A 27,149-nucleotide genomic window follows, 5' to 3' on the forward strand; every position below is an offset into this window, starting at 1 on the left:
AGATGGAGTCTCACTCTGTCGCCCAGGCTGGAGTACAATGGCTCGATCTTGGCTCACCGCAACCTCCACCTCCCGGGTTCAAGCAATTCTCCTGCCTCAGCCTCCCACGTAGCTGAGATTACAGGCACCCACCACCATGCCCAGCTAATTTTTGTATTTTTAGTAGAGATGGGGTTTCTCCATGTTCGTCAGGCTGGTCTTGAACTGCCCACCTCAGGTGATCTATCCGCCTTGGCCTACCAAAGTGTTGGATTACAGACGTGAGCCACTGCGTCCGGCTGACACTGCATTTTTTTAAGTGACTGCAAATGCTATTGCATTTTAAATTTTGGTGTCCATGTATTTATAGCTAGTACACAGAGATAAAATAGATTTTTGTATGTTTTTACGTAGGTATAAATCTAACAAAACACATAGAGAATTTGTACACTGAAAACTATACAGTGCTGATGGACGAAAAAAGGAATGAGCCATTGATACAAGTGAACATGGATGAATCTCCAAGAATTATGCCAATAAGTGAAAAAAAGCCAATCCCAAAAGGCTCCATACTGTATAATTCCATTTCCATTTATGTAATGTTGTTAAAATGAAATTACAGAAATGGAGCTCTCTAGTGGTTACCCAGCACTAAGGAGGGCACCGGGCAGCAGATGAGTAGGTGTGTCTATAAAAGGGCAATAGAGGGATCCTTATAGTGATGGAAATGGTGTGTTTGTGTGTGTGTGTGTATTTTTTAAAAGCAATACCCATGGGTTATTTCTGCAGTTTCTGAATTCATAACTGGAATAGACATATTCAGTTTCTGGCAGAACTTTCACAGTGATTTCTAACCTTTAGAATGCCAACTGAAAAATTACACGATTTATAAATTTAGAAAGGAGATTTTCTTTTCTTCAGAGACAGTCTCATTCTGTTGCCCAAGCTGGAATGCAGTTGTATGATCACAGCTCACTAAAGCCTTGACTTACTGGGCTCAGGTGACTCACCTACCCCAGCCTCCTGAGTAGCTGGGACTACAGGTGTGTACCAACACACCCAGCTAATTTTTGTAGTTTTTGTAGAGACAGGGTTTTGCCATGTTGCCCAGGTTGGTCTTGAACTCCTGGGCTCAAGTGATCCACCTACCTCAGCCTCCCATACTGACTATGATATTATACTACAGGATGTTACCACTGGGGGAATGGGGGGAAAGTATATAAGTGAACCCTCTATATTACTTCTTATAACTACATGTGAATCTATAATGCTCTCAAAAAAAAAAAAAAAAAAAAAAACTTAAAAAAAAAAGCCATGGTTCTGGTGAGGGTACTTTTTGTGGGTAATGGAATTGTTTCTCTATCATGATGGGGTGGTGGTTGTATACATTTGTTAAATCTCACTGAATTGTAGCACCTAGTGAATTGCGTACACATTATGCCTCAATAAAGTAACAAAATCCCCACAGCTTAAGATTTCTTTGACCCTCCCACAATGCATGGTAGGGTACTATCCCCTCCCTTGTGGCTACAGGCTGCAGAGGTACTCTAAGGCTGGTCAGGAGAGCCACGCAGTGCCTGCCCAGGTGACTGGAATATTCATGCTGGAAGCCTGGGCAGCCATGCTGTAAGGAAGCCACATGCAATGGAGAGACCCTGCAGGTGCCTGGCTCAGCATTACTGGTTTGGAGTCATCCCGGCAGGTGTCTGAGCCAATGACTTCCCATGCTTCCAGTTCCCAGCCATTGAGTTCCCAGCTGAGGGCCCAGATATCACAGAGCAAAAAAAGATGTCATCCTTGCTGGGCTCTGCCCAAATTCCTAACCTACAGAATCCATGAGCATAAGGAAAAGGTTGTCTTAAGATGCTAAGTTCTGGAGTAATTTGTTAAACATCAGTAGGAACCAAAACAGTTAAGTCCAGTTATTATCCTCATTTTACAAAGGCACATAAAGGTTAAGTCACTTGCCTGAGATCACAAAGCTGGTATAGCAGATACAAAATTTGAACCCCGTGACCTGAGCCAGGATATCATAGCACCTGTAGATTAAGGGTGATTATGGTTATTTTTACAGAGTAATCTCATCTTTGCTGGGATCCAGCTCTAACTTCCCATCTTTAAAAGACAAGAAAAAATGATTATTGACCCCATGTCATCCTTTTCTTTACAGCAGAACTCTTTGAAAAGATTTTTTATAACCTATTGTCTCTAAACCTCTTTGAATGTATACCCCTAATTAATAAAAATATTTTTCTTTTTTTTTAAGAGATAAGGACCTGCTCTGTTGCCCAGGCTGGAGTACAGTGATGTAATCATGGCTCAATGCAGCCTCAACCAACCTCCTAGGCTCAAGGCATCCTTCCACTCAAGCCTCCTAAAGTAGCTGGGCCTATAGGACTGTGCCACCATGCCTGGCTAATTTTTATTTTTTTTTTGTAGAGACAGTATCTTGCTAGGTTGTCCAGTCTGGTAAAAATATTTTTCTTTTTTTTTTTTGAGATGGAGTATTGCTCTGTTGCCCAGGCTGGAGTGCAGTGGCGCAATCTCAGCTCACTGCAACCTCTGCCTCCCAGGTTCAAGCGATTCTCCTGCCTTAGCCTCTCAAGAAGCTGGGATTACAGGCATGTGCCACTGTGCCTGGCTAATTTTTATATTTTTAGTGGAGACCGGGTTTCACCATGTTGGCCATGGTTGGCCAGGCTGGTCTTGAACTCCTGACCTCAGATGATCCAGCCGCCTTGGCCTCTGAAAGTGCTGAGATTACAGGTGTGAGCCACCACATCAGGCTGGTAAAAATATTTCTAAGAGTATACCTCTAATATACACATACTTAGTTATCAGTCAAGTACAGGTTTTAATCATATAAAAAGTACTCTTCTCAAAAATGCTTAATATTATTACAATCAAGGCTCTAGGCCTAATTTACAGATTACAGAAAATGCAGGGATAGAGAAGCAAGTTAAAGTGCTCCATGAGGAAACAATTGTGTTTAAGAGGAAGAATGTCCTTATTCTTAGGAGCTGCTTATGAAAGAATGTGTAGAATATCATAGTTTCTGGCTGGGTGAGGTGGCGCACGCCTATAATCCCAGCTACTCGGGAGGCTGAGGCAGGAGAATTGTTTGAACCCGGAATAGAGGTTGCAGGGAGCCGAGATCATGCCACTGTACTCCAGCCTCAGCAACAGAGTGAGACACCATCTCAAGAAAAAATAAAAATAAGAAAGAATATCATTCTAAAAGAAAAAGAAAAAGAAAAAAAATTGAGATGGGGATTCTAAAAAAAAAAAAAGAATATCATAGTTTCTGCAACTTATTCTCAAATGATACAGAAAAAAGAATACGTAGAGTGAAAGCAAATGTGGCAAATGTGAAAAACTGTTTTTGTTTTTTTTGAGACAGGGTCTTTTCATGTTGCCCAGGCTGGTCTTAAATTTCTGGGCTTAATTAACACTCCTGCCTCAAATAAAAAGTTGGTGGGAAATTATGCATATTATATTCCATTAATATTATGTTAAACATTTATAAACACAGATTCTAAATTGATGTGTTAAGTATGTAAATAGAAGCGCTGATATTTTCTTGCAAAGACAACCTACCCTCTCTGTTGCCAAACCTGCTGGTCTGTTTTCATCTGCCTGTTTCTTTGGCACTGCTGGCTGAACCTGCCTTGAAACTTTCCTTCCTACCTCAGAGCCACAGTGTCTATGGATGCTCTGCCCAAGAATCCTCCTGGCTCCATCCCCTGCTCATTCATGTTTGGTACCTGAAAGCTTTCCCTAATTGTGCTCATTTGCATCATCAGTATCTGTCTCCCCCACAAGAAAGTTTTGCAAAGGCAGCACTTTGCTCTCATCCCTGTACCCTGGGGCCTAACTAGTACCAGGTACATAGTAAATGCTGAAAAAATATTTGCTTATTAGTCAGAGTGGAAAATTCCAAGAATTATTTGTAGAACATCAATGTTTCCAGGGAAAATCCCATTAGATATTGATATTTGGGAACCAATGAAATGCAGTTCATCAATAGTTAAAAGAAACGCTATAAAAAAAGCACTCAGAGAACAAAAAAGACCTCCCATAAATCAGAGATTAGAAGATAAAGACCAGGCGAGGTGTAGTGGCATGTGCTTTTAGTCTTAGCTACTTGAGAGGCAGAAGTGGGAAGATTGAGTGAGCCCAGAAGTTTGAGGCCAGCCTGGGCAACATAGAGAGACCCCCTATGGAAAAAAATAAAAATAAAAAAATAAAGACCAAAAAGTCTTCCAAAAAATAGAACAAAGAGCTGGGCAAGAAGTAAGAAAATCCAACAGTGGGTCCAAGAAGTTCCCTATGAGACACCCAAACCTAGTGAAAGGGGTGACAAAGGTGAGAAAGAAGAGAGCAGCATGCATCACTTTGAAGGGCACTGCCCCTTCCCTAAATGGAGAATGTCCTGAATGTCTCAAATATGGCTCAAAAAGGCTTCCCGAAAGCACATTACTGGAAAATGTCAGGTTGAGGATGAAGGGAAGACCCTAGAACATTCTGGGGGCAAATTCTAGGTCACACACCAATGATCAGGAGCCAGAGGGCATCTTCAAAAACATCACATGGCCTTCCATGCTTTAGGAACAACCACCTCCCGCCTGTCATTTTACATCTAGCAGAAGCTGTAGCGTTGGGTAGGCAACTGACCCCTGCCCCAGATCACTAAGCAGCTCAGACCCAAGGTCCACATGGTAAAAACTCCTCCTATCATCACATACAGGATGCCACCCCTGGAGTAATTTTCTGGGACTGGGTTTGGCCAAGGGATGCAGACCCACATTGCTCCTCTGCAGTGACTGCACAGTGAGTGATGATGCTAGAAGACAGTAGAAAAGGAAGGGAGGGGTTGTGCTATTTATTGTTTCTCTACATCATTTTTTTGCTATTTAGCCGCAGAGCTGAGCTGTCCTCAATTTCATTTCATGTGACAGGATCCTATTGGACAGATAAGCCACTCCTGCCTGAGGCCACACAGCCAGGGGACAGCAAAGCCCAGGGTCAGCATCCATGCCTGCTAACTTATCCACTTCCCACTGCCCTCAGTTACACCTGGGCCTGGCAGGCTTCAGGATGACCTCTGACTTCTGGAAGTGTATGTTCCTCCGGGATGCTGTAAGAAACCCAAACACACCTCTTCTAACCGTGTGCGCTTCTCAGAAGGCTCTGACCCATCACTGTCACTTCCTGAATCCTCTTCATCCCTGAAGATGTCTTCATAGGCAGGAACTTCAAGGTCATCATCTTGTTTAATGAGTAATTTGATCTAAGTTCAAAACAAAAAGGAATTAAGTCTCTCCTCCTTCTACGGAAAACTACACAATATGTTCTTCTGCAGAATCTTATTTCCTAATAAGCTGACTCAGTTTCCTGTACATACAAATAGCTACCTATTTAACAAGAGTCCCAGACTTTTTAGGAATTTTCTTGTTTTCCTTACCAGTGAGGCACCAGAGTTACACCATATGTGGTATGCAGAAATTATGAAAATCTAAAAACACAAAACCATCTAGTCTATGTAAGTCTGGAAACACAGCATCCTCTTATGCCACGCAGTAATAAAATGAATGCCCCACAGGTTGGCCTCTGATAAAGGACATGAAGATGTATAACCCCTAAGTCAATAAAACTCCTGTCTAAAAGCAATTCCAGGCTGATTTTTCTTTATTTTTTTATTTCAAGACTGTCTCTTCCTCTGTTACCCAGGCTGGAGTGCAGTAGCACAATCTTAGCTCACTGCAGCCTCTGCCCCCTGTGTTCAAGTGATTCTCCTGCCTTAGTCTCCCAAATAGCTAGGATTACAAGTGTGTGCCACCACACCCAGCTAATTTTTCTACTTTTAGCAAAAATGGGTTTCGCCATGTTGGCCAGACTGGTCTCAAACTCCCAAACTCAAGTGGTCTGCCTGCCTTGGCCTCCCAAAGTGCTGGGATTACAGGTGTGAGTCACTGCACCTGGCCTCCAGGCTGATTTTTCTGGGAGGTTCCTGATATAAGAATTAGGGAGCCCAACACCTTGTGGGTGGGAGATCAAGTTGGAGAATGCTTAGGTGCAACTGTATGCTTGCTGCTCAAGAGATCAAAGAGTAAGCACAGTAGAGCCATTCTAGGTTACAGGGTTCTGGTCCCATACCTCCCAAGTCGTCAATTCCACAAATGCATTCTGAGCAACTCCAAGGGCTAGATGCCACATCTCTTGTCAAAGATGGACAAAATCATGGTTGGACACAGTGGCTCATGCCTGCAATCCCAGCACTTTGGGAAGTCAAGGTGAGACAATCTCTTAAGGCCAGAAGTGCAAGGTCAGCCTGACCACACAGCAAGATTGAATTTCTTTCTCTCTCTCTCTCTCTCTTTTATTTTTTTGAGACAGAGTTTTGCTCTGTTGCCCAGGCTTGAGTGCGGTGGTGCAATCTCAGCTCATTACAGCCTCCACCTCCTGGGTTTGAGCAATTCTCTTGCCTCAGCCTCCCGAGTAGCCTGGATTACAGGCACATACCAATATACCTGGCTAATTTTTTGTATTTTTAGTACAGATAGCGTTTTGCCATTTGGTCAGGCTGGTCTTGAACTCCTGACCTCAAGTGATCCACCTGCCTCAGCCTCCCAAAGTGCTGGGATTACAGGGGTTAGCCACTGTGCCTGACCAAGACTCCATTTCAACAAAAAATAAAAACAAATATTTGCTAGGTGTGGTGACATGTGCCTGTAGTCCCATCTACTAAGGAGGTCGAGGCAGAAGGATCACTTGAACCCAGGAGGTTGAGGCTGCAGTGAGCCATGATTGTGCCACTGTACTCCAGCCTATCTCTTAAAAAAAAAATGACAAAGACCAAGTTCTTGTTTTCAGGCTGTTCCTACTCCCACAGGGTAGTAATACATACAACTTACCAAGAACACCAGGTGAGACATTATAGATGGCTAAAAGGTACAGACAGTTTGAGGGCAGATCACAAAAAGTACCTGGGTGTCGTTGTACACATTCACGACATTGACTGGTCTGTGGGTGTCACACACAAAGAATACAGTGTCTTCATCAGGTTGAAGGATATCCAATAGGTCTACATTAGCTCCACAGTTTATGAGAATAAAGTAACGAAACTGAAAAAAAAAGGAAGATATTGTAAAGTAGCTGTACCAAGGAGGCCCCTTTCCGTTCACTGCACTAAGCCTCTGAGTTGTTCTGCTGAGTCACTAAGTCCCTGACGTGTGGTGAGGACCACATGGCAAGGGACTCCAAAAACGGCCAGGCTGCCATGCTAAGTGCTTTGGCATGGTGACACTGTGGCTCCCAACTTTCCCCAGGAGCACGCTGAGACTCAGCAGGCCCAAATTTCATGGACAAGTTCAAGAAGCTCATGAGGAGCAGACCAAGACTTTAAGCACGTGACTGTCTCTTCAGACCTCATAGTACAGTGCTATGTGCCTCTCCAGGCTAATGGCATTGTACAGGTTTAAGTTTTTAGCAAATACTTTATGGGTACTTAATTAAGGCCTTCATCACACTCTATCACTAGCATAGCATGTTCTTTCCTTATAAATACCAAACTGGTATGGGTCCTTGACATGATGACAGGAATACCAGAAAAGGATTTGTCTCTGCTCAAATAATCCTAGATATGGCTAGGCACTCCAGGGACCCTCTTCCATGTTCCATCCCCTATCTGTGGAGTCCATAATGTCCCATCTCTCATTTGGCCCCATGCAGAGGTGCGAGGAATCCTGGCCTCTATTGTTTAAATTCATTCCTGGATTTCAAGTTGGAAACCAGGATGCATTTTCTTGGAGAAATAATGTAAGATAGTAATGTATTCTAAAGTAATTTTAACTAATCCCAGGACTTTGGGAGGCCAAGGCAGGCGGATCACTTGAGGTCAGGAGTTCGAGACCAGCCTGACCAAACTGGCAAAACCCCATCTCTACTAAAAATACAAAAATTAGCCAGGTGTGGTAGTGGGCTCCTGTAATCCCAGTTACTTAGGAGGCTGAGGCAGGAGAGTCGCTTGAACCCAGAAGGTCGTCCCAAAAATAAATTAATAAAATAAAATAATTTTAGCTAGACCATATTAAAAACTGCTAGAATCCAAGCACCTTACAATCAAATTTCTACAAAACAAGTTCAAAGTTAGGGGCTATCCACATTTATTGTCTTTTTGTGCTGTCAATTTTGCTTCTACAACTTGGGTGTAAGTCATCAGTGTATATAGCATGTTTTTCTCTTCCGTATTGCCTAATGTAGCTGATACTTAACACACTTAATCTATTGTGGAAAGAGAAAGACTGCTGTGTAAAGAAATTACAATCGAGTAAAAAAGCTAAGTTATTCTAAAATGCATCCTCAATACCTGTTCTTTATGCTCAAGAAATGCAGTTTCAAGTTCTTGCCACCCAGAAACTGGAACCAGCGTATACTGCACATGGTCACACTGGAACAAGGCCTGGGGAGAGAATGTTTTCAAAGCCTATCTTATTTAGGACGTTGGCAATTTTCCTTGAAAAGAACCTTAGGACATTAGCAATTTACCTTGAAAAGAACCTGGGGTAGATTAGACGGGTTGAGACACAAAAGACACCGGACAATATTAAGGTTGGTGAAATGTTTATGGGAAAAGCTAGGTGCTAGGAATGTGAGTGTTTACCATATTATTCTGTCAGTTTTGCAAATTACCAAAGTAAAACATCGGGGAGAAATGCCGATATTACTTCCAGGCCTTCTGAAAAGTTCCTGATCCAAGAGCTTGACCAAAACAACGTAAACACTACTATTCAAAACGAAACTAACAGATCTTCCCTAACAGACTAGGGACGCCGGGTTGGGCGTGGTGGCTCACGCCTGTAATCCAAGCACTTTGGAGGCCAAGGCGGGCGGATCACCTGAGGTCGGGAGTTCAAGACCAGCCTGACCAACATGGTGAAACCCGTCTTTATAAAAAAAATAAAACAGACTAGGGACGTCCATATTCCCAGCAACACCTATGACACAACTGTACCCACAGTAGTCACAGATTCCTTTCTCTCAAATCCCCCATTTGAGAGGCCGCTACAGACCCAAAGCTTCCCCCAAATGCAACCGTTTTGTTCACCTATTAATATTAACAGTTTATTGTAAACATACAAACTAGTCTCTGCCTTCCACTTAACCCACCGTTGGGCCAGGGAGGCGACCTCTCCTCAGAGTCTCCCTCCTCTCACCGGCTGCTCACCTCCCGCCCTGCTCCCTCTCCCACCCTAAGCCTCCAGCACCCATCCTGACTCTGCCCGCCCTGCGCCCCCACCTCCAGCCCGCGCCTACGCAGCACCCTCACCTCTCGCGCCGGCCCCGCCCTCCTAGGGTCCACAGGACTCACCTGAAGGATCTTGCACGCACACAGAGCATCCACGTCCGAGGCCACGAAGAGAAGGACCCTCTGTCGGGGCAAGAGCGGGCTGGGTGAATGCTGCGACCCGAACCCCGGCCCTCACCTGCCTCCCGGTCACCCACGGCCGCTCCCCCTCATCCCTTCCCCTAGGCAAGGCCTCGTCTGGGGTCCTGGACTGGGAGTCACCTGGCTCTGGACCACCTCGTAGAACTCTTTGCGGAAATCGGACACGAACATAGCCACAGTGGCCGAACACCCGGCGCTAGCGCTGAGGTACCAAGAGCCCCGACGGCGGTCAAGACTCCCGCCAAATCACGGCTCCTCTGATTGGTCCAGGGATCACCAACCAATAGCTTCTTAGTTCCCAGCCTTCCCTTCTTTCTGATTGGGCCACATTGGGGGCGGGCATTAGCGCTCTGCCATTCTCGGCTAGAAAACTCCAGCCCGCCCCGAAAGAAGCGTCATCTCTGAGGCCGAACGCAAACACTGTTGCCCTCTTCAACTCTGACTCGCTTTTACCCGGAAACGCGACTCTCGGCGGACATCTTTACTTTGGGAAGAGAAGCCTACTGCTGCCCACTGGGAACCCTAAAGGAAAGTACACTTCTAGCCGTACATTAAACTCAATGACATACCGAATGGGGCAGCAGTTACGTTTGCAATAGCTTCTTGATGTGGTTTGAAAAAAGGATTTTAGCTTACTTCCGCCCAAGTCCTCGATGGCTGAAGCAGAGGCCGACAGATTAACGTGCATTCTGGGTAGTGTAGTCGCAAGGACAATGGGCCCTACTAAATTCGTTTGGAGGGGACTACTATCAACACGTAATTTCAAAATGACTTTAAGAAGTACCTATAAACGGGGAAGTAAATCAGGAAATGGCATTTTAGTTTTTCTGCTGAGGGTGTTTTAGAACCTAACGCCTTCGCCTGGCCTTTTCTCTTTTGCAGCCGACTCCTGGCCCGGGGCACCCCCCTCCGGGTTTCGGGTCCGGCACTTCCGGTGAGCCTCTGGGGCGGTAGGCTTGGAGCAGCAGCTGCGGCGGCGGCGGGGTGCCGTCGTCTCGTTCCCCGAGAGAAGCGGCGTCTGCAAGGAGGTGTCCATCATGGTAAGCGCTGCCCGGCAGCGGGAGGGGGCTAGGGGCCTGGACCAGGGCCGGAGGTAGGGCCAGGTGGGGCGGGTGGGGTCGGGACGCCGCCGGAGGTGCCGAGTCACCGGGGCCTGAGTCTGCGCCGGACTCCTCGGCCGCGCCGGGCACAGGCAGGATCCTTGACCACTAACCGCCCGTGGTTGCGTCCGCGGGTCCTGGGCATGGCTCGCATTCCGTCTTGGCCCAACTTTCCCTCCTTGACGAAGGCAAGGAAGGTTTGTGTCCATTCACGGGTTTCTCAAGTGCTGGACACGCAACAGGTTTCCCTAAACCCAAAGTTAGTTGCAGGGTTTTTGGGGATGGGAACAGAACCCGGCTCTCCCCAGGTAGAATCCGCAGCGGGCATCCCCGCTCTTGGGGACACCCAGCTCCTGCCCCAGCTCCGTGAGCTCCGTGACCACGGGTTCGTGCCTTTGGATATGTACAGCGGTGTTGTGTTCGGTAATGATAACGATGGGAGCTAATACCTGCTAGCTGTAATTTCCTGTTACGCAGTTTTTAACACCTGTAATCCCTCATCACGCCTTATTTCCTTTAGTCCCTACAACCCCTTTGGAAGCAAGGACGATCATTATTTTAAACATGAGAAAACTAACTTTTACAGAGATATTTTATTCGAGTCACAAAAGTAGGGAGTGGAGAGTTGAAGCCAAGTCTCTCTGTCTGCAAAGCACTCTATGGTATTGTCTTCCTGTCACCTGTTTATTTTAGTAAAGACAGGAAATGATTGTTATATTTTATCCCAAGCATCACTGTCAAACTCTGGCTTATTTCTCTTCTTGAGTTCATCCACTCAGGAATACCTGTTATATTCCAGTCAATGTGCTAGGTCTGGGGGTTGAAAAAGAAAGTGAGAGATGGGATCGGGAGCAGCACAGAGGGGCAGAAGGTCGTGTTCGTGGGTAAACTGCAGGCGGGTTGTTAAGTATGTTGCCCCTTTGTGCAGATTTATCTTTTATGTTCAAAGAGAAGAAATGGCTTAGTTAGGGTTGCTAGTGGGAAGCACTCAGGGGAAGCCACCACCCTGTACTGGCTTTGTTCACCTGGAAACGCTTTTCATGTTATTATGCTTCTGGCCAAGATTTAGTTGAACAAAATTCTGCTGCTTGAAAGAAGAAAGCAGAAGATTGAAAATTACTGTGTTAGAGTGCTAGGGAGTGAAGAGCCATCCAAGATTTTAGGCGGGAGCATGCTGTATTTGCATTTTAGGTGATAGCTAATTCAGCTGTCTAATTTTGGAGTTGCTAGTAAACTGCTTTGTCAGTAGGTGGCCTTCCTTCTACTAAATATATATTTGGTATCAAGTCAAGAAATTTTCTCTAATAGAGATTTTTTTTTTTAGTTGTGGTGAAAACAAATTTTTATCATAACCATTTTTAAGTCTATAGTTAAATAGTGTTGAGTACATTCATGAGCAACAGATTTTCAGAACTTTTTCATCTTGCAAAAGTGAAACTCTAATATTAAACAGTAACTCTCCATTTTCTACTACTCACAGCCTCTGTCAACCTGTGTTCCACTTTGTCTCCATAAATTTGCCTATGCTAGGGACTTACTAGAAGTGGATTCATAAAATATAAGTCCTTTTGTGACTGACTTATTTCACTTAGCATGAAATCATCAAGGGTCATCCATGTGACAGGATTTCCTTCATTTTCAAAGCTGAATAATATTTCATTGTAGTAATATCATACCACAATTTGTTTATTCATTCATCTGTCATTGGACGCTTGGGTTGCATCCACCTTTTAGCTGTTATGAATAGTTGTGCTATGAATATGCGGTGTACAAAAATCTCTTCTTGATTCTGCCTCCAGTTCTTCTGAATATATTTTCTACTGTGAGATTTTATATGGTTTCGGTTACCTGAAGTCAACCATGGTCCAAAAATTTTAAAATAGAGACCACATTCACATAACTTTTGTTGCAGTATATTGTTATAATTGTTTTAGTACTTGTTAATCTCTTAATGTGCCTAATTTAGAAGTTAAGCTTTTTTTTTTTTTTTTAAATGGAGTCTTGCTCTGTCGCCCAGGCTGCAGTGCAGTGGTGGCTGTCTCTGCTCACTGCACCCCCTGCCTCCTGAGTTCAAGCAATTCTCCTGCCTCAGCCTCCTGGGTAACTGGAATTACAGGCATGGGCCACCATGCCCCACTAATTTTTGTATTTTTAGTAGAGAGGGGGTTTTGCCATGTTGGCCAGGCTAGTCTCGAACTCCTGACCTTGGGTGATCCACCTGCCTCTGCCTCCCAAAGTGCTGGGATTATAGGTGTGAGACACCACACCGAGTGTATAAGTTAAACTTTATTGTAGATATGTCCGTATAAGAAAAAACATATATATGTTTTGGGATTATCTGTAGTTTCAGGTGTCCACTGGGGATGTTGGAATATATCCCCTGTGGATATGAGGGGGTGACGGGAGGAATACTGTACTTTGAGAACACACCAAATTGATGTATGTTTGCTAAGCCTTTTTTTTTTAAAGGCTAGTCAAGTGAAGCAGTGGGAGTGGAGAAGGAACAAAAAAATCTGTAACAGTTGTGATCAGGTAGTTGTAAGGATCTTACCTTTTTAATGGCACCATGTTTTAGCTTTGCTTCTTGATGTAAGAAAGCACCACAACATAGCGTGGTGTGTATCTGCTCTGTCCTGTGAGAGCACGATGGAGGGGCACTAGCCCTGACCCTCAGCAGAGCAGGGGAGGCTTCCTGGGGAAAGGAAAGGTTGGTAATTGGAAGCCAGGGGAAGGGCTGGAAACACTAGGTACCTGCTCTTCCTGCTGCCTGGAATGCCTTTCCCTATTTTTTGATTGGCTTCCTCTCATAGCATTCAGGTCTTTGTGCAGAGAGTCCCTTCCTAACTACCTATTTAAAATAGCATTCTCAGGAGCCCTCTGTCTCCTTAACTTGTTGCTTGTCTTCAGAACTGCTGGGCACACATGTGTTTTCTTGTGTATATCTCCCTTGCTTTAAGTGTCAGTACCACCAGGACAGAGGTGGTGTCTATTTTGTTAGTGGACATATCACTAGAGTGGCGTTTCCCTTGTGTCCAGATCAGAGCCTGGCAGATAATAGGCACCCAATAAAGAGATGTTTCAATAAACAGATATTGTTTAGATTAATGATAATAGGAAAAGTGTTCAACGCAGAGCAGCTAGCCCAGGCAGGAGTTTAGAAGTCTGTGGGGCGGTCAGTACAAGTCTCTGAGGTATGCAAGAGGTCGAAGATGGGAGGATGAAGATGGGAGCACAGCCCTGAAAAAGGTTCAGGGCAGGCTTGACATTGCCTCTCTTAGATTTAGTAAGATTACATTGAAGATTTCAGTACATTGTGTTCTTTGACAATGTTTAGCACCATAATTACTCTGACATGTTTTGGGTTTTGACATGAATAAATGTACCTTTGTTCTAATACTGGTTTCTCTTTCCTCCTTCTAGTTCTCTTTCAACATGTTCGACCACCCGATTCCCAGGGTTTTCCAAAACCGCTTCTCCACACAGTACCGCTGCTTCTCTGTGTCCATGCTAGCAGGGCCTAATGACAGGTCAGATGTGGAGAAAGGAGGGAAGAGTATGTGCTTGTTTTTATTTTGAATAGTAACCTTTCTTGCCCTAAGTCTGCAATGCTGTAGCCTTCAACAGTACTTACTTTGCATGTGGGAGTCAGAAACTAGTGTTACTGTGATAATGGTGCTTACCCCAGACTTGCTCAGTTGGGGTGGGGTGCTAATTATGGTTAGGTTTATGGCTGATAACCATTCAGTTCCCAAAATAAATTACGCCAAGTAAGATTCTTTATGAAAGATCACTGTGACATTCTGGCTACCCTAAAAACAGTTTAAAACTTTTTATTAGATATAACAGAAACTGCATTTTGCCTTTGGTCTGTGCTTTTTATTTTATTTTTTTAATATTTCTTAAATATTCTTTCCACAGTAATTATGCCACCTTCAGCCCTGGACCAACTCAGTAAGTATCTTCTGAGTGACTTAAGAACTTAGATAATATAAATATGGACACCAGGAGTCAGCATGGGCTCCTCAGTACATCCAGACACCAGTGTGCTTTGTGAACATCTGGTTGTGAATTGCTCCTGGAGGGCATGTGCTGGGCTGCGAGAACCTGGGCACAGGCGCTTAGGGCAAGGACCGGGCCCCCTCAGTGCTCAGCTTCATCACTGCCCTGGGTGCTTCAGGTCTCTCCTCTGTGAAGGTAATTCCCCTCTTCTTCCTGATCACCCCCTCCCCCAACTTTCCTCAATATTCTGTCAGGATTAAATGAAGTACAAGTATCAAGTGCTTTGGACAGTGCCGGGGCAGCTGATGCCATTGGCTGGGCTCACTAGATTTTTTTCCTAAAGGAAGAATTGGTCGGCTCACAAGAGGGTACTATAAAGCAGGTTTCTTATCCCCTCACCAAACATCTTTCCTGAGCTCCAGACCCCCGTTTCTATTCCCCAGTGCACCACTGCATCCTTAGCATGTCAAAAACTGAGTTATCGTCTTCCATTCCAGAAGCCACTCCTCTTTACTGGGCTCTTGCCTCTTACCAGGAGTGAGATAAGCACACAGGGGTTGTTTCTCTGACCCTTTATCCCATGAGAGCAACCTGGAAACCCATTCCCTAGCCTCATACTATACAGGCATGGAAAATCTCAATCATGGACAACCCAATCAGGGATGCAGCCATTGCCTTCCACACCTAAGAGTGTTTCTGGCGTGAATTCTTCCTTTGTAAGGCAGGAGACTGGGGCTGACCAGGGGGACAGGTTCATGCTTGGTGTTGGGGTCCTCTGGTGGCAGCAAGTAGAGAACAGGTGCTGGCTATGGTGTGACTCACCTCAGGCACTTTGCCCAGCCTGACTCTACAGTAGCAGCTTGACCTCTTTGAACCTCAGTGTCCTCTGCTTTAACTGGGGACACCCACGGTGTCTGTGCATCAGAAGTGCTACAGTGTCTGTGACAACCCAAGCTATCTGATGCCAACCACAAGGTGGGAGGTGGCCATTGAGCCAGCACCAGCTATGGTTTTACCCAGTGGAAGCCTCAGCCCAACCTCAGCTCAGGTCAACAGTGCCATGGAGTTCACAGTTCTCACAAAGACCCTGTCATTACAGAGGAGAGAACAGGCGCCCTAGAAAGGTCTTCCTTTCAGGACGTGCTGAACCAGGAGACAGACACCAGGTGTGACCCGTGGCACAGGTGTCCAGAAGAAACTCAGGGGCTGGGTCATTGAGGTGTAGCTCAGATCAGTGTTGTTCAAATCTTTTAAGTGATGGGGGAAACTTTCTGTCCAAATCCTATAGGAAGTCCTCTAATTTATGAAATAAGAGTCTCTGCTCTGGTTGGAGGAAGTGAGGGGGTACAGAGGGACTGGGAGCCCCAGGGGACTTGGAGCCTCTAAGTCTCAAAATGCAGTTTGAGAGTCAGTGGACTGAGGGACGTTGGAGTCTCTTTCATTAGGCCCAGTCTAGTTTACTGTGGACCAGCTGTAGGTCAGCTCCATGGCTTTGCAGCTGGGAGGTGCACTGGGATGGAGGTCCTGACCCCTTTACTGCCAGTGTGAGAGTCACCCTTGGTGATAGGAGGGAGTGCCCACCCCTGCTGTACCTCCATGCTGCTCCCAGAGGTTCTCTGTAGCTTCCTGCCCAAGCTTTTCACTTGATTTGCTTTATTAGAATTTTTAGGGAGATTTCAAGTGGAATCTGCATTACCTCCTAACACTAAATGTGATTTTTGTTGGCATATTTGCCTAAACTAGCAAGCTAAATTCTGCTTTGATGGTTGAATCCCTGGACTTAAGCCAGCAGCCTGGGTTTGAACCCTAGCATCACCACTTGTGTGGTGAGGTCTTGGGCATGTTACTTAACCTGTGGGTCTTGGTTTCCCCATAGATAAAAGGGAATAATGATAGTGTCTACCTGACTGTTCTGGGAAGACCGAACAACGGCCTTACACATGGCAAACACCATCACTACCCTCAGTTCCTTCTCCAGTCCTCCCCCAGGGCCCTGTGTCTCCAGCGTTTTCCTGCCTCTTGTTGCTAGTGCCTCCTTTTTGTGCCTGTGGACCTCTGGGGTCAGCATGCCAGCAGTCTTGCTTACTTGCCTCTGCCCTGCTTTGAGCCCTCACCTCAAGGATCCCCAGAGAGTAGGCATCCCGTGTCGTGACCCTGCTGAGAGCCTACACTGCCTGCTGAGCCTGGGCCCTAGGTTCTACCCCATGTGGTGTCCCTCCCCTTCCCAACTACTCCCACATCTGTCCCCGGCCTGTCTTGCCTAATTGCCCACATTTCTGAACTGCCTGGGCTCCTCTTCCCTTCCACGCCCTTGCTCAGCCTGCCACCTCTGCCTGGATTTCCTCCCAGGCCTGCCCGCCCAGTGCCCAGCCTAAAGAACTCTGCCTCCAGGAGCCTAGCCCAGTAGCTCTTTCATTAGGCCCAGTCCCCCTCCTGCCCACAGCACCTGCAACATCTGGGTGTGCTTGTTTTCTTTGTTAGATTTCTACCTTCAAACTGGAAACCTTGGAAGGTAGAGATTTTGTCCAGGACATGGTTGGCACTGAAATGATTTATGAATAAATGAATGAACACATCACTTTTTTTTTTTTTTTTTGAGACGGAGTTTTGCTCTTGTTACCCAGGCTGGAGTGCAATGGCGCGATCTCGGCTCACCGCAACCTCCGTCTCCTGGGTTCAGGCAATTCTCCTGCCTCAGCCTCCTGAGAAGCTGGGATTACAGGCACGTGCCACCATGCCCAGCTGATTTTTTGTATTTTTAGTAGAGACGGGGTTTCACTATGTTGACCAGGATGGTCTCGATCTCTTGACCTCGTGATCCACCCGCCTCGGCCTCCCAAAGTGCTGGGATTACAGGCTTGAGCCACCGCGCCCGGCCCACATCACTTTTTAAATGTTGACTTCAGAAAATCACAAGTCTATGCCAGGGCTGTGTTACCAAGTTGCTGAACATTTCCAGGCTCCTCCTTGAGCCATGCACTGCGCTCTCACAGAGGGGGATGCATCTGCCAGAGGAATGTGGGGTTTGAGGGATAGGGTTGTGGGGAGCCTCCTTTTATGGGAAGGCACGGGCTGAACAGGTTTCCCTTCATAGGAATTGTGCCTCATAGCATCTCTCTTCTTTTCAGGCCGACTTAACATTACCTATCCCATGCTGTTCAAACTTACCAATAAGAATTCGGACCGCATGACGCACTGTGGTGTGCTGGAGTTTGTGGCTGATGAGGGCATCTGCTACCTCCCACACTGGGTGAGTGGGGCTGCCAGGGTCTCTGGAGAGCAGCCACGTAGGCAGAGACACCCCCTGCACTTGAGAGTTCTGGCCCTAGAGCAGGTGGCCCAGCCTACTTCTCCTGCTCAGTGTCTTAGCCTGACCTGATCCAGCGGGAGGGAAGGGATCCAGAGTGGTGCACTGTGCCTTACGTGGGCTTCTGGGCTCTGGACGCACCCTTGGGCCACTGTGCTGTGGGGGCCGCCCTTTCTTTGATAGTTGCACAACTGGTTGCCCAGAAACCACAGCTGAGCTGTTCATCTATGATTTCCTGGGTGAGGCTTTTTTTAAAAATAATGGGGCACAAGAGTATTTTTTAGGTTGTCTAGTAAGTAGGGCGTTTGAGGTTTTTATGCTTCCCCCCCTGACTTTTAGTAGTCTGTAAGAGCGGACGTGTTTTCAGTTACCTCTAACTGAGTCTCCCAAATCTCTCAACTGAGCTGCTGTGGGAATGACGCCCTTTCTCTTTACATGCAGGCTCTCTGTGGAAAGTTGATTTGAAGGATGTCATTGCAGATCTGGGCTGGGATATCCAGGGCGTAAGGGCCACCAGAACCTGCCCTCGAGGCTGTATCCCTCAGAGAAGTGAGCAGAACTATGCCAGTGCTGTAGGGAGGAGCCTACAGCAGTGAGAGTTCCACACAGGTAGCTGTGGCCCACCTGGCTCCTTATTTTCCTCACTCTGCTCTGGCATTTTAGGGAAGCCTACAGAGGGACCTGCTTATCCTTCTCTTTGTGCTTGAATTACATCAGGCATACTGAGGGGCCCCACAGTGAGCTGTGGGCTGGGAACTCTCAAGAGTGCTTGCTTGGCTGCCACCAAGGAGGTGTTCTGAAGCACTCCTGCTGGTGCCCTATCATGGTGAACACCAAATGTTCAGAAGGGATGGCCTTAACTCATGTTTTCTGAGATTAAATATGAATTGGAATTCTGGCCAGACACGGTGACTCATGCCTGTAACCCTAGCACTTTGGGAGGCTGAGGCAGGCAGATCACTTGAGGTCAGGAGTTTGAGACTAGCCTGGCTAACATGGTGAAACCCCGTCTCTACTAAAAATACAAAAATTAGCTCTTCATAGTGGTGCATACCTGTAATCCCAGCTGCTTGGGAGGCAGGCGGAAGAATGGCTTGAACCCTGGGAGGCTTAGGTTGCAGTGAGCCAAGATAGGGCCATTGCACTTTAGCCTGGGTGACAGAGGGAGACTTGTCTCAAAAAAGGAATAATATGAATTGAAATTCTGAAGGTCCCTTTCCTCCTGTAGCAGGCAATCTTGCCCATGCTGCAGTGGCAGTGGCCGTCCTCTTCAGCCTGGGTCCCAGGGCCCTTCCCAAAGTCTGGGCCTGGCCACTGTCTCCCCACAGGAGCCCTGCACTCCCATCACTCCTAGTGTCTCGCCTTCCCATGCTGTCTCCTCACCTCAGCTGACCAGGCCTGCCCACCCTGGCCTATAGTGGGGGCTCTTATGCCTCAAAGCCCAGATTGGCTTACCTGCCCTCCCCAGTATTTGCTACTTAGCCCCTTACTATTCTTGTGTTTGTCTGCAGGTGTCCCCAGGGGCCTGAGGCCACGTTCTGCTCATCCGGTAGAATGCCTGGTCACTGAAGCCACTCTAGGTAGCTGAAGTGTCAGGCAATGACTACTTGCCCAGTCGCCTCTGTGGCTCACCTATAAGAGGAGGTGGTGATACTGGGGTTCTCCTTTAACCCAGAGACTTGAAGCTTGGGTGGCCATTTGTCCAAGCTGTTAGGCTGCTTTAGACCAGGAAACTAATTGAATCCCTTTCTTCCCTGGAAAGCCTCTTTAGGTAACCTGGGGCTGGCTTGGGGTGTGAAGCCACCAGGCTACCTCTTCTTGAGTTGACCTTCCAGCTCCTGGCATGGGCAGACGGGTGCCAGGTGTCCCCCATCTGCTGTCTTGGAGGGCATGTGAACCAGTGCTTTTTCTGGGCTGGTTGGTGGGCTCCATCCCACCAATGTTCCCAAGCTACTTCAGGGCGAGCCAGTGTGGAACAGGTGCTGGCCTTTCTCCTTACAGCCAAGGTCTACCTGGCTGCGTGTTGTGCTGTGTGCTCTAAAGTGCTGCAGGGGAGGGCAAGGCGTCAGCTCCTCCTGCCTGCTTATTGCTCTCAGGCCTCTTCCAGCAGCCCTTTTCTCACCTCAAGCCCTAGTCTGACCTCTGCCTCTCTTCCTCACATCACCTGTGGTACTGTCCTGCCTCTGGCTGAGGAAGCCACCCCCATCCCTGGCCAGACTTCCCTCAGACTTGCGATTGCAGCCCAGTATCCTTCCCCTCGCTGACAGATTTCCCACATAAATCTTCCCTAAGGGACAGTGCTCCTGGCCTGTGGCTGGCTGACTCTGAGCCTTAGAGTACTTCCTGTTAGAACATCACTCCCAGGTATACCAGACCCCAGTTACCAAAGCCAGTTGCCTCTGCATCCTTCTGTGCCTGCCTGTGGCATCTGATAGAGTGACCACCCTCTATTTCTGCCCTTCCTGGCCTGACAGTCAGCTCTCAGCATGAGTGCCTGGGGTCCTCTGCATGCCTCTGCACAGGATCCACCACACAGGCTTCTCTTGTGGCCTAGGCACAGCCTCCCAGACACAGCCTTGGCCTCAGCATGCCTCCACCTCCTCATGAGCTCCGTTTCATCTGTGACACAGCCTTCAGCCCCATCTTCTTTTGGCTGTTCCTTCTCACTGCCACTCCTGATGAAACATTCTTGAAGAGGTGATAACTGGGATTTGCTTCAGGGCATCTAGTGTGGCCTGGGACCGGGAGAGAGGGGGGTGCTGATCGATGGACTGAGCCATGTTGTGAGCACTGTCAACTGTCAGGGCTGGTCACGTGGGGGCTCTCATGCAGTTGTCTCGACTTTATATGTCTGATGTTCCTTTTAAGATGGGCCGGGCGCGTTGGCTCATGCCTGTAATTCCAGCACTTTGGGAGGCCGAGGCGGGCAGATCACGAGGTCAAGAGATCGAGACTATCCTGGCTAACATGGTGAAACCCCGTCTCTACTAAAAATACAAAAATTAGTTGGGTGTGGTGGCGTGCACCTGTAGTCCCAGCTACTCGGGTGGCTGAGGCAGGAGAATTGCTTGAACCCAAGAGGTGGATGTTGCAGTAAGCCTAGATGGCACCACTGCACTCCAGCCTGGTGCCTGGCAGCAGAGCAAGACTCTGTCTCAAAAAAAAAAAAAAAAAAAAAACGGTTTCAGATAAGACAAGCAAAATTTCATTCCAGGACATAGAGCCCCTGACCTGAGTCTGGGCTACCTGCACACCCTATGCTCATGGGCATTGTGTGTCTCTTTCCCTCTCCTCAGCCGTTGTCTACCTTGTTGGGTTGTTTAATAGAGGCGTATGAAGGCTTTGTCAGATTTTTATAACCTGCACAGCAGACAACTCTGGGGCCTTGTCACCATCTTTTGGCCTCACCTATGGTGTGCCATTGCATTGCTTGGTCAGCCTTGCCTGTGCTGCTTTTGTCCTACCTCAAGTGCAGCCCTTCTTGCCCCAGGGCCTTATAAGTTGCTTGTGGGACAGCTTGGAAGTATGGGGGGTGACTCTCCCAGGAAAATGCTCTACCCCTGGGAGGCCTGGAAGTAGTGAGCAGCCAGGTGGCCCTACAGAGATGTGTTCATACTGTGTGCTGCAGCAGCCTCAGTAGCACCCTTTATTGGCTTCCTGCCTTCCACATCACTTGATTTTTTTCCCCTCCTTCCTTACATAGTATAACAAATTACTTATCTTGCTTCAGGTTCCTTTTCCAAGGACCCAAGTAAGACTGGTCTGCCCAGCGTATACGGAGGGGTGGTTGTGGAGGCTACATCGTCTGTAGGAGTCTCATGTAACCTCTTTTTCCTTTCAGATGATGCAGAACTTGCTCTTGGAAGAAGGGGGCCTGGTCCAGGTGGAGAGGGTCAACCTACAAGTGGCCACATATTCCAAATTCCAGCCTCAGAGCCCTGACTTCCTAGACATCACCAACCCCAAAGCCGTGTATCCTTTCCAAATAAGCAGAGTTCTTCTAGACAAAGGAGAGTGTGCTGGTGGTTGTTAAACTTCATGTACTTTATTGAATCTGTGCCTGCTTTGGGGATCACACATTTGCTTGTGATTCAAGTTGTGATTTGAGAATAATGGGGTTCAGCTAGCACATCTGCATGGCTCTGGCCGAGTGCACTGTGTGCTGTCTGGGCTGCCTCTGTCACTTTCCAGACACTTCCTGGAGACCACAAGGAAGCCCTTTTTTCAGTTGGTCTGTGTCACCTGGCACAAATGAAAGGAGGGAGCAGCTCATCTGCCTTCAGTTCCAGCCCCTTCTTTGGCTCCCTAGCACCCACTCCCAGCCATGCACTGGCCCATCAGCCTCACTGCATGCCATCCTGAGAGCTCATTCACTCCAGGCCGATAGGTACCAATGACTGCAGTTTCCGTGTCAGCAAGCAGAATGCAAAGGTGTCAGGTTCTAGTTGATTTTTTATGTTCACCTCTGAACTTAAGCCAGAAGCCAGGTGTATGTGTTGACAGCATCAGGAAGTAGTGCAGGTATGGGATGGTGCTGTGTACACCAATTGAGATCTCTGGCTCCATGGGCCCAATTTACCTTGTTAAGATCATGGTGAAACCCTATTCTCAATGTAATGATAGGAAAAAAATAAAGATCATGGTGTAAGAGTGACCACTCCATTCTATTTCTTTTTTTTTTTTTTCTGTAATGCATACTTGAAAAAAAAATAGTTGAACAACACAGACAGGTAGAAAGTTAAGAAAAGCTGCCTCCCTCCCCAGTAGCCCTCTTTCCAGGTGTGTTCTTAGGAGCAAGGCAGTGCTGGTTGTGCTCTGGATGCAAATGGGCCATATATGTCCTTGCTGCCCACGTCCTGGACACGATGGTCTTGTTGAGCCTCCTGTCCCACAGGCGGGGGAATGTCCTGTGGGAAGAGCTGGTTAATTTGTCCTTCAGAGCTCTGACCTAGAGGTGCTTGTTTGGCTGTCAGTGAGCAGGAATGGGCCCCGCCTCTGTAGCGCCTTCTAATTTTCTTAGGGTTTTTACATGTGTTGCAATGTAGGCTCTTTTTTTTTTTTTTTGAGACAGAGTCTCACTCTGTTGCCCAGGTTGGAGTGCAGTGGCATGATCTCAGCTCACTGCAACCTCCACCTCCCAGATTCAAGCGATTCTCCTGCTTCAGCCTCCCAAGTAGCAGGGATTACAGGTGTGCGCCACCATACCTGGCTAATTTTTGTATTTATGGTAGAGACAGAGTTTCACCATTTTGCCCAAACTGGTCTCGACCTCAGGTGATCCACCCACCTCAGCCTCCCAAAATACTGGGGTTACAGGCGGGAGGTACCACTCCCAGCCCCAATGCAGACCTCTTATCAGGTTAATCTCAGATGCTGTTTCTGTCAGCACAATTAACTTGTTAGTGTTTGGAGAAAGGGCGTCAACTTCTGTCAGTTGAGAGTCAGCCTGGTATTCTCTGGTCTGGCTGAGATCTGGATGAAAGCAGTTTTGGCTTCAAGCAGAGAAAGTGGGGAAGCTGGTGGCACAGCAGGCACCAGAGTACGCAGAGGCATGTGGGGAGCCAGCCCCACCGCAGAGGCCTTGTGTTTCCAACCTGAGGGCTCTGGCCTCTCTCCTCCAGCTGCTGTAGTGGAAGTCAGAGAAGAGGCCCTGGCAGGGTCATTGGAGGAGTGGGGGGAAGGACACTCTGCACCATGGCACTTCATGTGTGGGAGCAAAGAAAGTGTCCATCACATAAGGCGCTTTTCACAAAGCTGCCGTGGTTCTAGAAAGCTGTTAGATCAAGCGAGGTGAACCCAATAGCCTCACTCTTTCACTCTTGAGTTGGACTCTCAGTGGCAGGCTCTGGAGCTATGTTTCATGTGACCTTTTTATGTAAAGTAATGCAGCAAATTGATGAGGAAGACATGGTTAAAATATTCCACATGAATAGACATTTCCTTGTGTGGATATTTGGGTTCTACCGTTTTTAACTGTTATAAAAAGTACTTGCCGGTTTCTTTTTTTTAATTTTAATTTTTATTAACTCTAAATTTACCAGCTCAAAAGATAGAAACAACAAAAGTATAAATGAAAGCGTCTTTGATTTTGAGGACTATTTGAGAGGACCTATCTGACTCATTAAATCTTTTCTTTTGTACTCCTATAGGACTTTTTAAATCCCATAGTATAATTTGTATACAATAAAATACACACAGATCAGCCAGTTTGACAAATGTGTATACCCATGTAACCAGAACATATCCATGTTCCCTAAAGGTCCTTTCCTGCCAGTTTCCAGCTGACCCTCTGGTCCAGAAACCTCTCAGCTACCTCCCATCTTCATAGATCGGTTTTTCTCAGGGTTCTGTGTGGATGGAACCTCACTGCCCTTTTGTGGTTGGTTATTTCCCCCGGGTTGGTATTTGTGAGATTCATCCATGTTACTGCATGTTAGGAGTTCCATCCTTCCCTATTGCCGAGTAGTACTTCGTTGTATTAAAGCTTCGTGTTTTAAGTACCAGCATGGTACAGCCTCTACCTGTTAGTAATCATCTAACCCTGGAAACTTGTTTCAGATTTAAGGTATCCATCTTGCCATGTTACCTTGACAGTGTGTCTGCAGATTAGAAAATGCACTGAGGAACTTTGCCTGTCTGACCACCGGGGATGTGATTGCTATCAACTATAATGAAAAGGTGAGCCCAGTTCATGCATGTCATGCCCGGCAAGAGCCACCTGCAGTGTCCATTCGGATGTTTGAATGGGGCTTCTTTTTAAGCAGGATATGCCTGGATCTTATCACTTAATTACTGCCTACTGTTTGGTTATTAAGTTTTCCTGGGTTCATATTTAGAGCCCTAATTCATTTGGTGACTGTTTTGAGGATAGATTGCATTTACAGAGGAACACTGATAGACTTATTAGTCATACCACTGTTTACCTTGGTGGTAAGGCTGCTGGTTCTATCTTGGTTTGAAAGGTCCCCACTGTACCTCTAATCTGAGCTAAGCCCTTTGCGTGGCTGTGGAGACACAGAAACAGCCCGCTGGGTCCTTGTCTTTGGGATTCCTGTCCCACAGAAGCAGACAGGCCCTGCAGTGGGGTCAAGTGCTATGTGGCATCTGAGAAGCAGAGGCTGCCTCTGCCTTAGGACAACACCTCCTGGGCTCATCTCTCCTCCTGGGAGCCCACATCCTCTTCCTCTTCCTCCTGTTTTCTTCAGCTTCCATTTTCACTTAGTAGCTCCTCTGGGCTTGACCTTTCTGACACAAGTCTCTCAGGTCTGAATGCCTCTGTTTTCATCCATGATTTTATGCTGTTTAGGTTTCTGGGTCTAGACAACTAACTGTAAAGTGAAATGACAGGACTTCCTCCAAAGTTCAAGTGGCATTCACTTTCCCATTAACTATGGGAACATGTCTGAGGGAGGATGTAATAGTTGGCAATCCTGGTGTGGAGCACAGTAATATGAGTGCCCCTGTTCACTGTAGCTGTTGACAGTTGACCCTCCCACAGAACTGCTGCCAGAGCTGGCCTTAGTGTTCAGGAGTGACGGCAGCCTGGTTTGGCTGGGCTTTCCCTGAAGCTGGCACTTAGCTCCTTCACAGCACTCTCTGGTTCCCTCAGAGACTGGGCCTTGACAGCTGTGTCATAGCTGCCTGTGGTTTGGCCGTTACTTCCTTGGTGTCAGTGCAGGGATCCAGTTTATTCTCTGGCAGTTTCCTTGTATTTGAGGCATCTGATACTGATAATCCATATTTTTCAGTTTTGTGGGTTTCGAATCACACCTTCTTTTTTTCCTTTTAATAAACTAAGAAATACTCTTGTTGCCTTTAGCTTTGTGGGGCACATTTTAGGTATCGTTTATCTTAACTGAATACGCTAAGCTTTTAAAATTAATTATAGGCAGTTTAATGTTATTGTTTTAATGTTAAGGTAGTAATACTAAATATAACTCTTAAACTGACGATAAAGGATAGTACAGGTACTGATACTTTGCACTGTAAGGGAGGGTAGATTATATAGAGTTGCATAAAATTGAAACACAGGTTTGAACTTCCACTTTTAGAAGTATGGAAAACGAGATACTCTTGATGGGCCCTTCTGATGAAGGTACTGTTGTGCTTATAGAGGATTTTAAAGACTCAGCAGGTTGCCCTGAAGGCCTATAGCCCTATCAGTGCTCTAGTGGGAGATCTGAATTGGAGATTGGGGTTGAACTGGAACCCTTAAAAGCAGTAAAATAAACACAGAGGAGGGTATTGTCCTTGTCTCAGGAGAAATAAACTCAGATCCTCTCTGGAAAAAGCAGTGCAGTTTAAGCCTTTGGAGTTGCTGTGAATTGAATAAGCAAACAAGAATGCATAATTAAACCACCAGACATACAAAGCAGAGACAATAAAAATTAGATCCCTAAGGAAATCAGTATTAGAATTTCTAGATACAAATGTAAAATAATTAGATACAAAACAAAGATATTTTTAAAAAATGGAATTATAATAGCAAGCAACAAAAGGCTATCAGAAATAACCAGAAAGATTTGAAACACAAAATGTTAAACAACAGCTATAAAAGACTTAATGAAAGATCTGAAGAAGTAGCAGAATTTCACATAGAGGAGCAAGGAACTGGAACATTTGTTGAAGACACTGAGAAAGTCAAACATGCCCATTGCTATCTCTGTAGGAAAGAATGGACGAATTGTAATAATCCGAAGAGATGGTAACTGAAATTGATTTAGCATTGGTGGTCAGCCCAACATTACAGGAAGTTAATAATGTATAACAAACAGAATAAGCTATGGGTAGAAAATACCAAATACAGAGAGGTAAGCAGGGAGAAAACACAGTACCTATAGAAGAACAGCAAGCAGGCCTTTGAATAACAACAGTTACCGCCAGAATCAAGTGGGTATCATCAAAACCTTCCTTAAAGAATACGGGCAAAGTAAAAATATTTTCAGCTGAACCAAATCTGAGAGAGGTTATTTACCAATGGAATTTTAAAAGCATGTACTTTAGGAATAAGCATTATCCTAGAAGGAAAGCAAGAAGGAATATGGAATAAATAAATTGACAAATATGAAGCCAAGTTAAATGTTGCCATATAAAGCAGTAATAATGTTTAATGTATGAGGCTTAAAAATGACATCCAAAACATTGGAAAAGAGTGAGTCTTTAGACTCTTTTTTTTTTTTTTTGACAGAGTCACGCTGTGTCTTACCCAGGCTGGAGTGCAATGGCATGATCTCGGCTCCCTGTAGCCTCCCCCTCACAGGTTCAAGCGATTCTCCTGTCTCAGCCTCCTGAGTAGGTGCGACTACAGGCATGTGTT

At 46.4% G+C, this 27,149-nt stretch overlaps 2 protein-coding genes across 3 annotated transcripts in view; one reads left to right on the top strand and one right to left on the bottom strand.

Moving 5' to 3' along the window:
• CDC45 (cell division cycle 45) overlaps nt 1–9,742 on the bottom strand; it is a 42,038-nt gene extending 32,296 nt beyond the window's left edge. Inside the window, exons 1-5 of the mRNA XM_017512076.2 lie at nt 9,548–9,742; nt 9,350–9,409; nt 8,348–8,440; nt 6,966–7,103; nt 5,138–5,269 (exon numbers count right to left, since the gene is read on the bottom strand). Of these exons, the coding sequence (XP_017367565.1) occupies nt 5,138–5,269; nt 6,966–7,103; nt 8,348–8,440; nt 9,350–9,409; nt 9,548–9,598 (474 nt within the window). The 5' untranslated portion in view covers nt 9,599–9,742. The remainder of the gene's footprint in view (nt 1–5,137; nt 5,270–6,965; nt 7,104–8,347; nt 8,441–9,349; nt 9,410–9,547) is intronic.
• A 594-nt stretch (nt 9,743–10,336) lies between these two features.
• Nucleotides 10,337–27,149, top strand: part of UFD1 (ubiquitin recognition factor in ER associated degradation 1) — a 29,811-nt gene continuing 12,998 nt past the window's right edge. The window contains exons 1-6 of one of the 2 annotated variants that reach the window (XM_017512078.2): nt 10,337–10,467; nt 13,948–14,080; nt 14,446–14,478; nt 17,655–17,776; nt 21,675–21,805; nt 24,439–24,511. In XM_017512078.2, coding sequence (XP_017367567.1) covers nt 10,465–10,467; nt 13,948–14,080; nt 14,446–14,478; nt 17,655–17,776; nt 21,675–21,805; nt 24,439–24,511 — 495 coding nt within the window. In that variant the 5' untranslated portion in view covers nt 10,337–10,464. The remainder of the gene's footprint in view (nt 10,468–13,947; nt 14,081–14,445; nt 14,479–17,654; nt 17,777–21,674; nt 21,806–24,438; nt 24,512–27,149) is intronic. The other variant, XM_017512080.2, reaches the window with a different exon arrangement.

The sequence above is a fragment of the Cebus imitator genome, unplaced genomic scaffold, assembly GCF_001604975.1.
Source record: "Cebus imitator isolate Cc_AM_T3 unplaced genomic scaffold, Cebus_imitator-1.0 Scaffold461, whole genome shotgun sequence".
In the NCBI taxonomy this organism is placed as follows: domain Eukaryota; kingdom Metazoa; phylum Chordata; class Mammalia; order Primates; family Cebidae; genus Cebus; species Cebus imitator.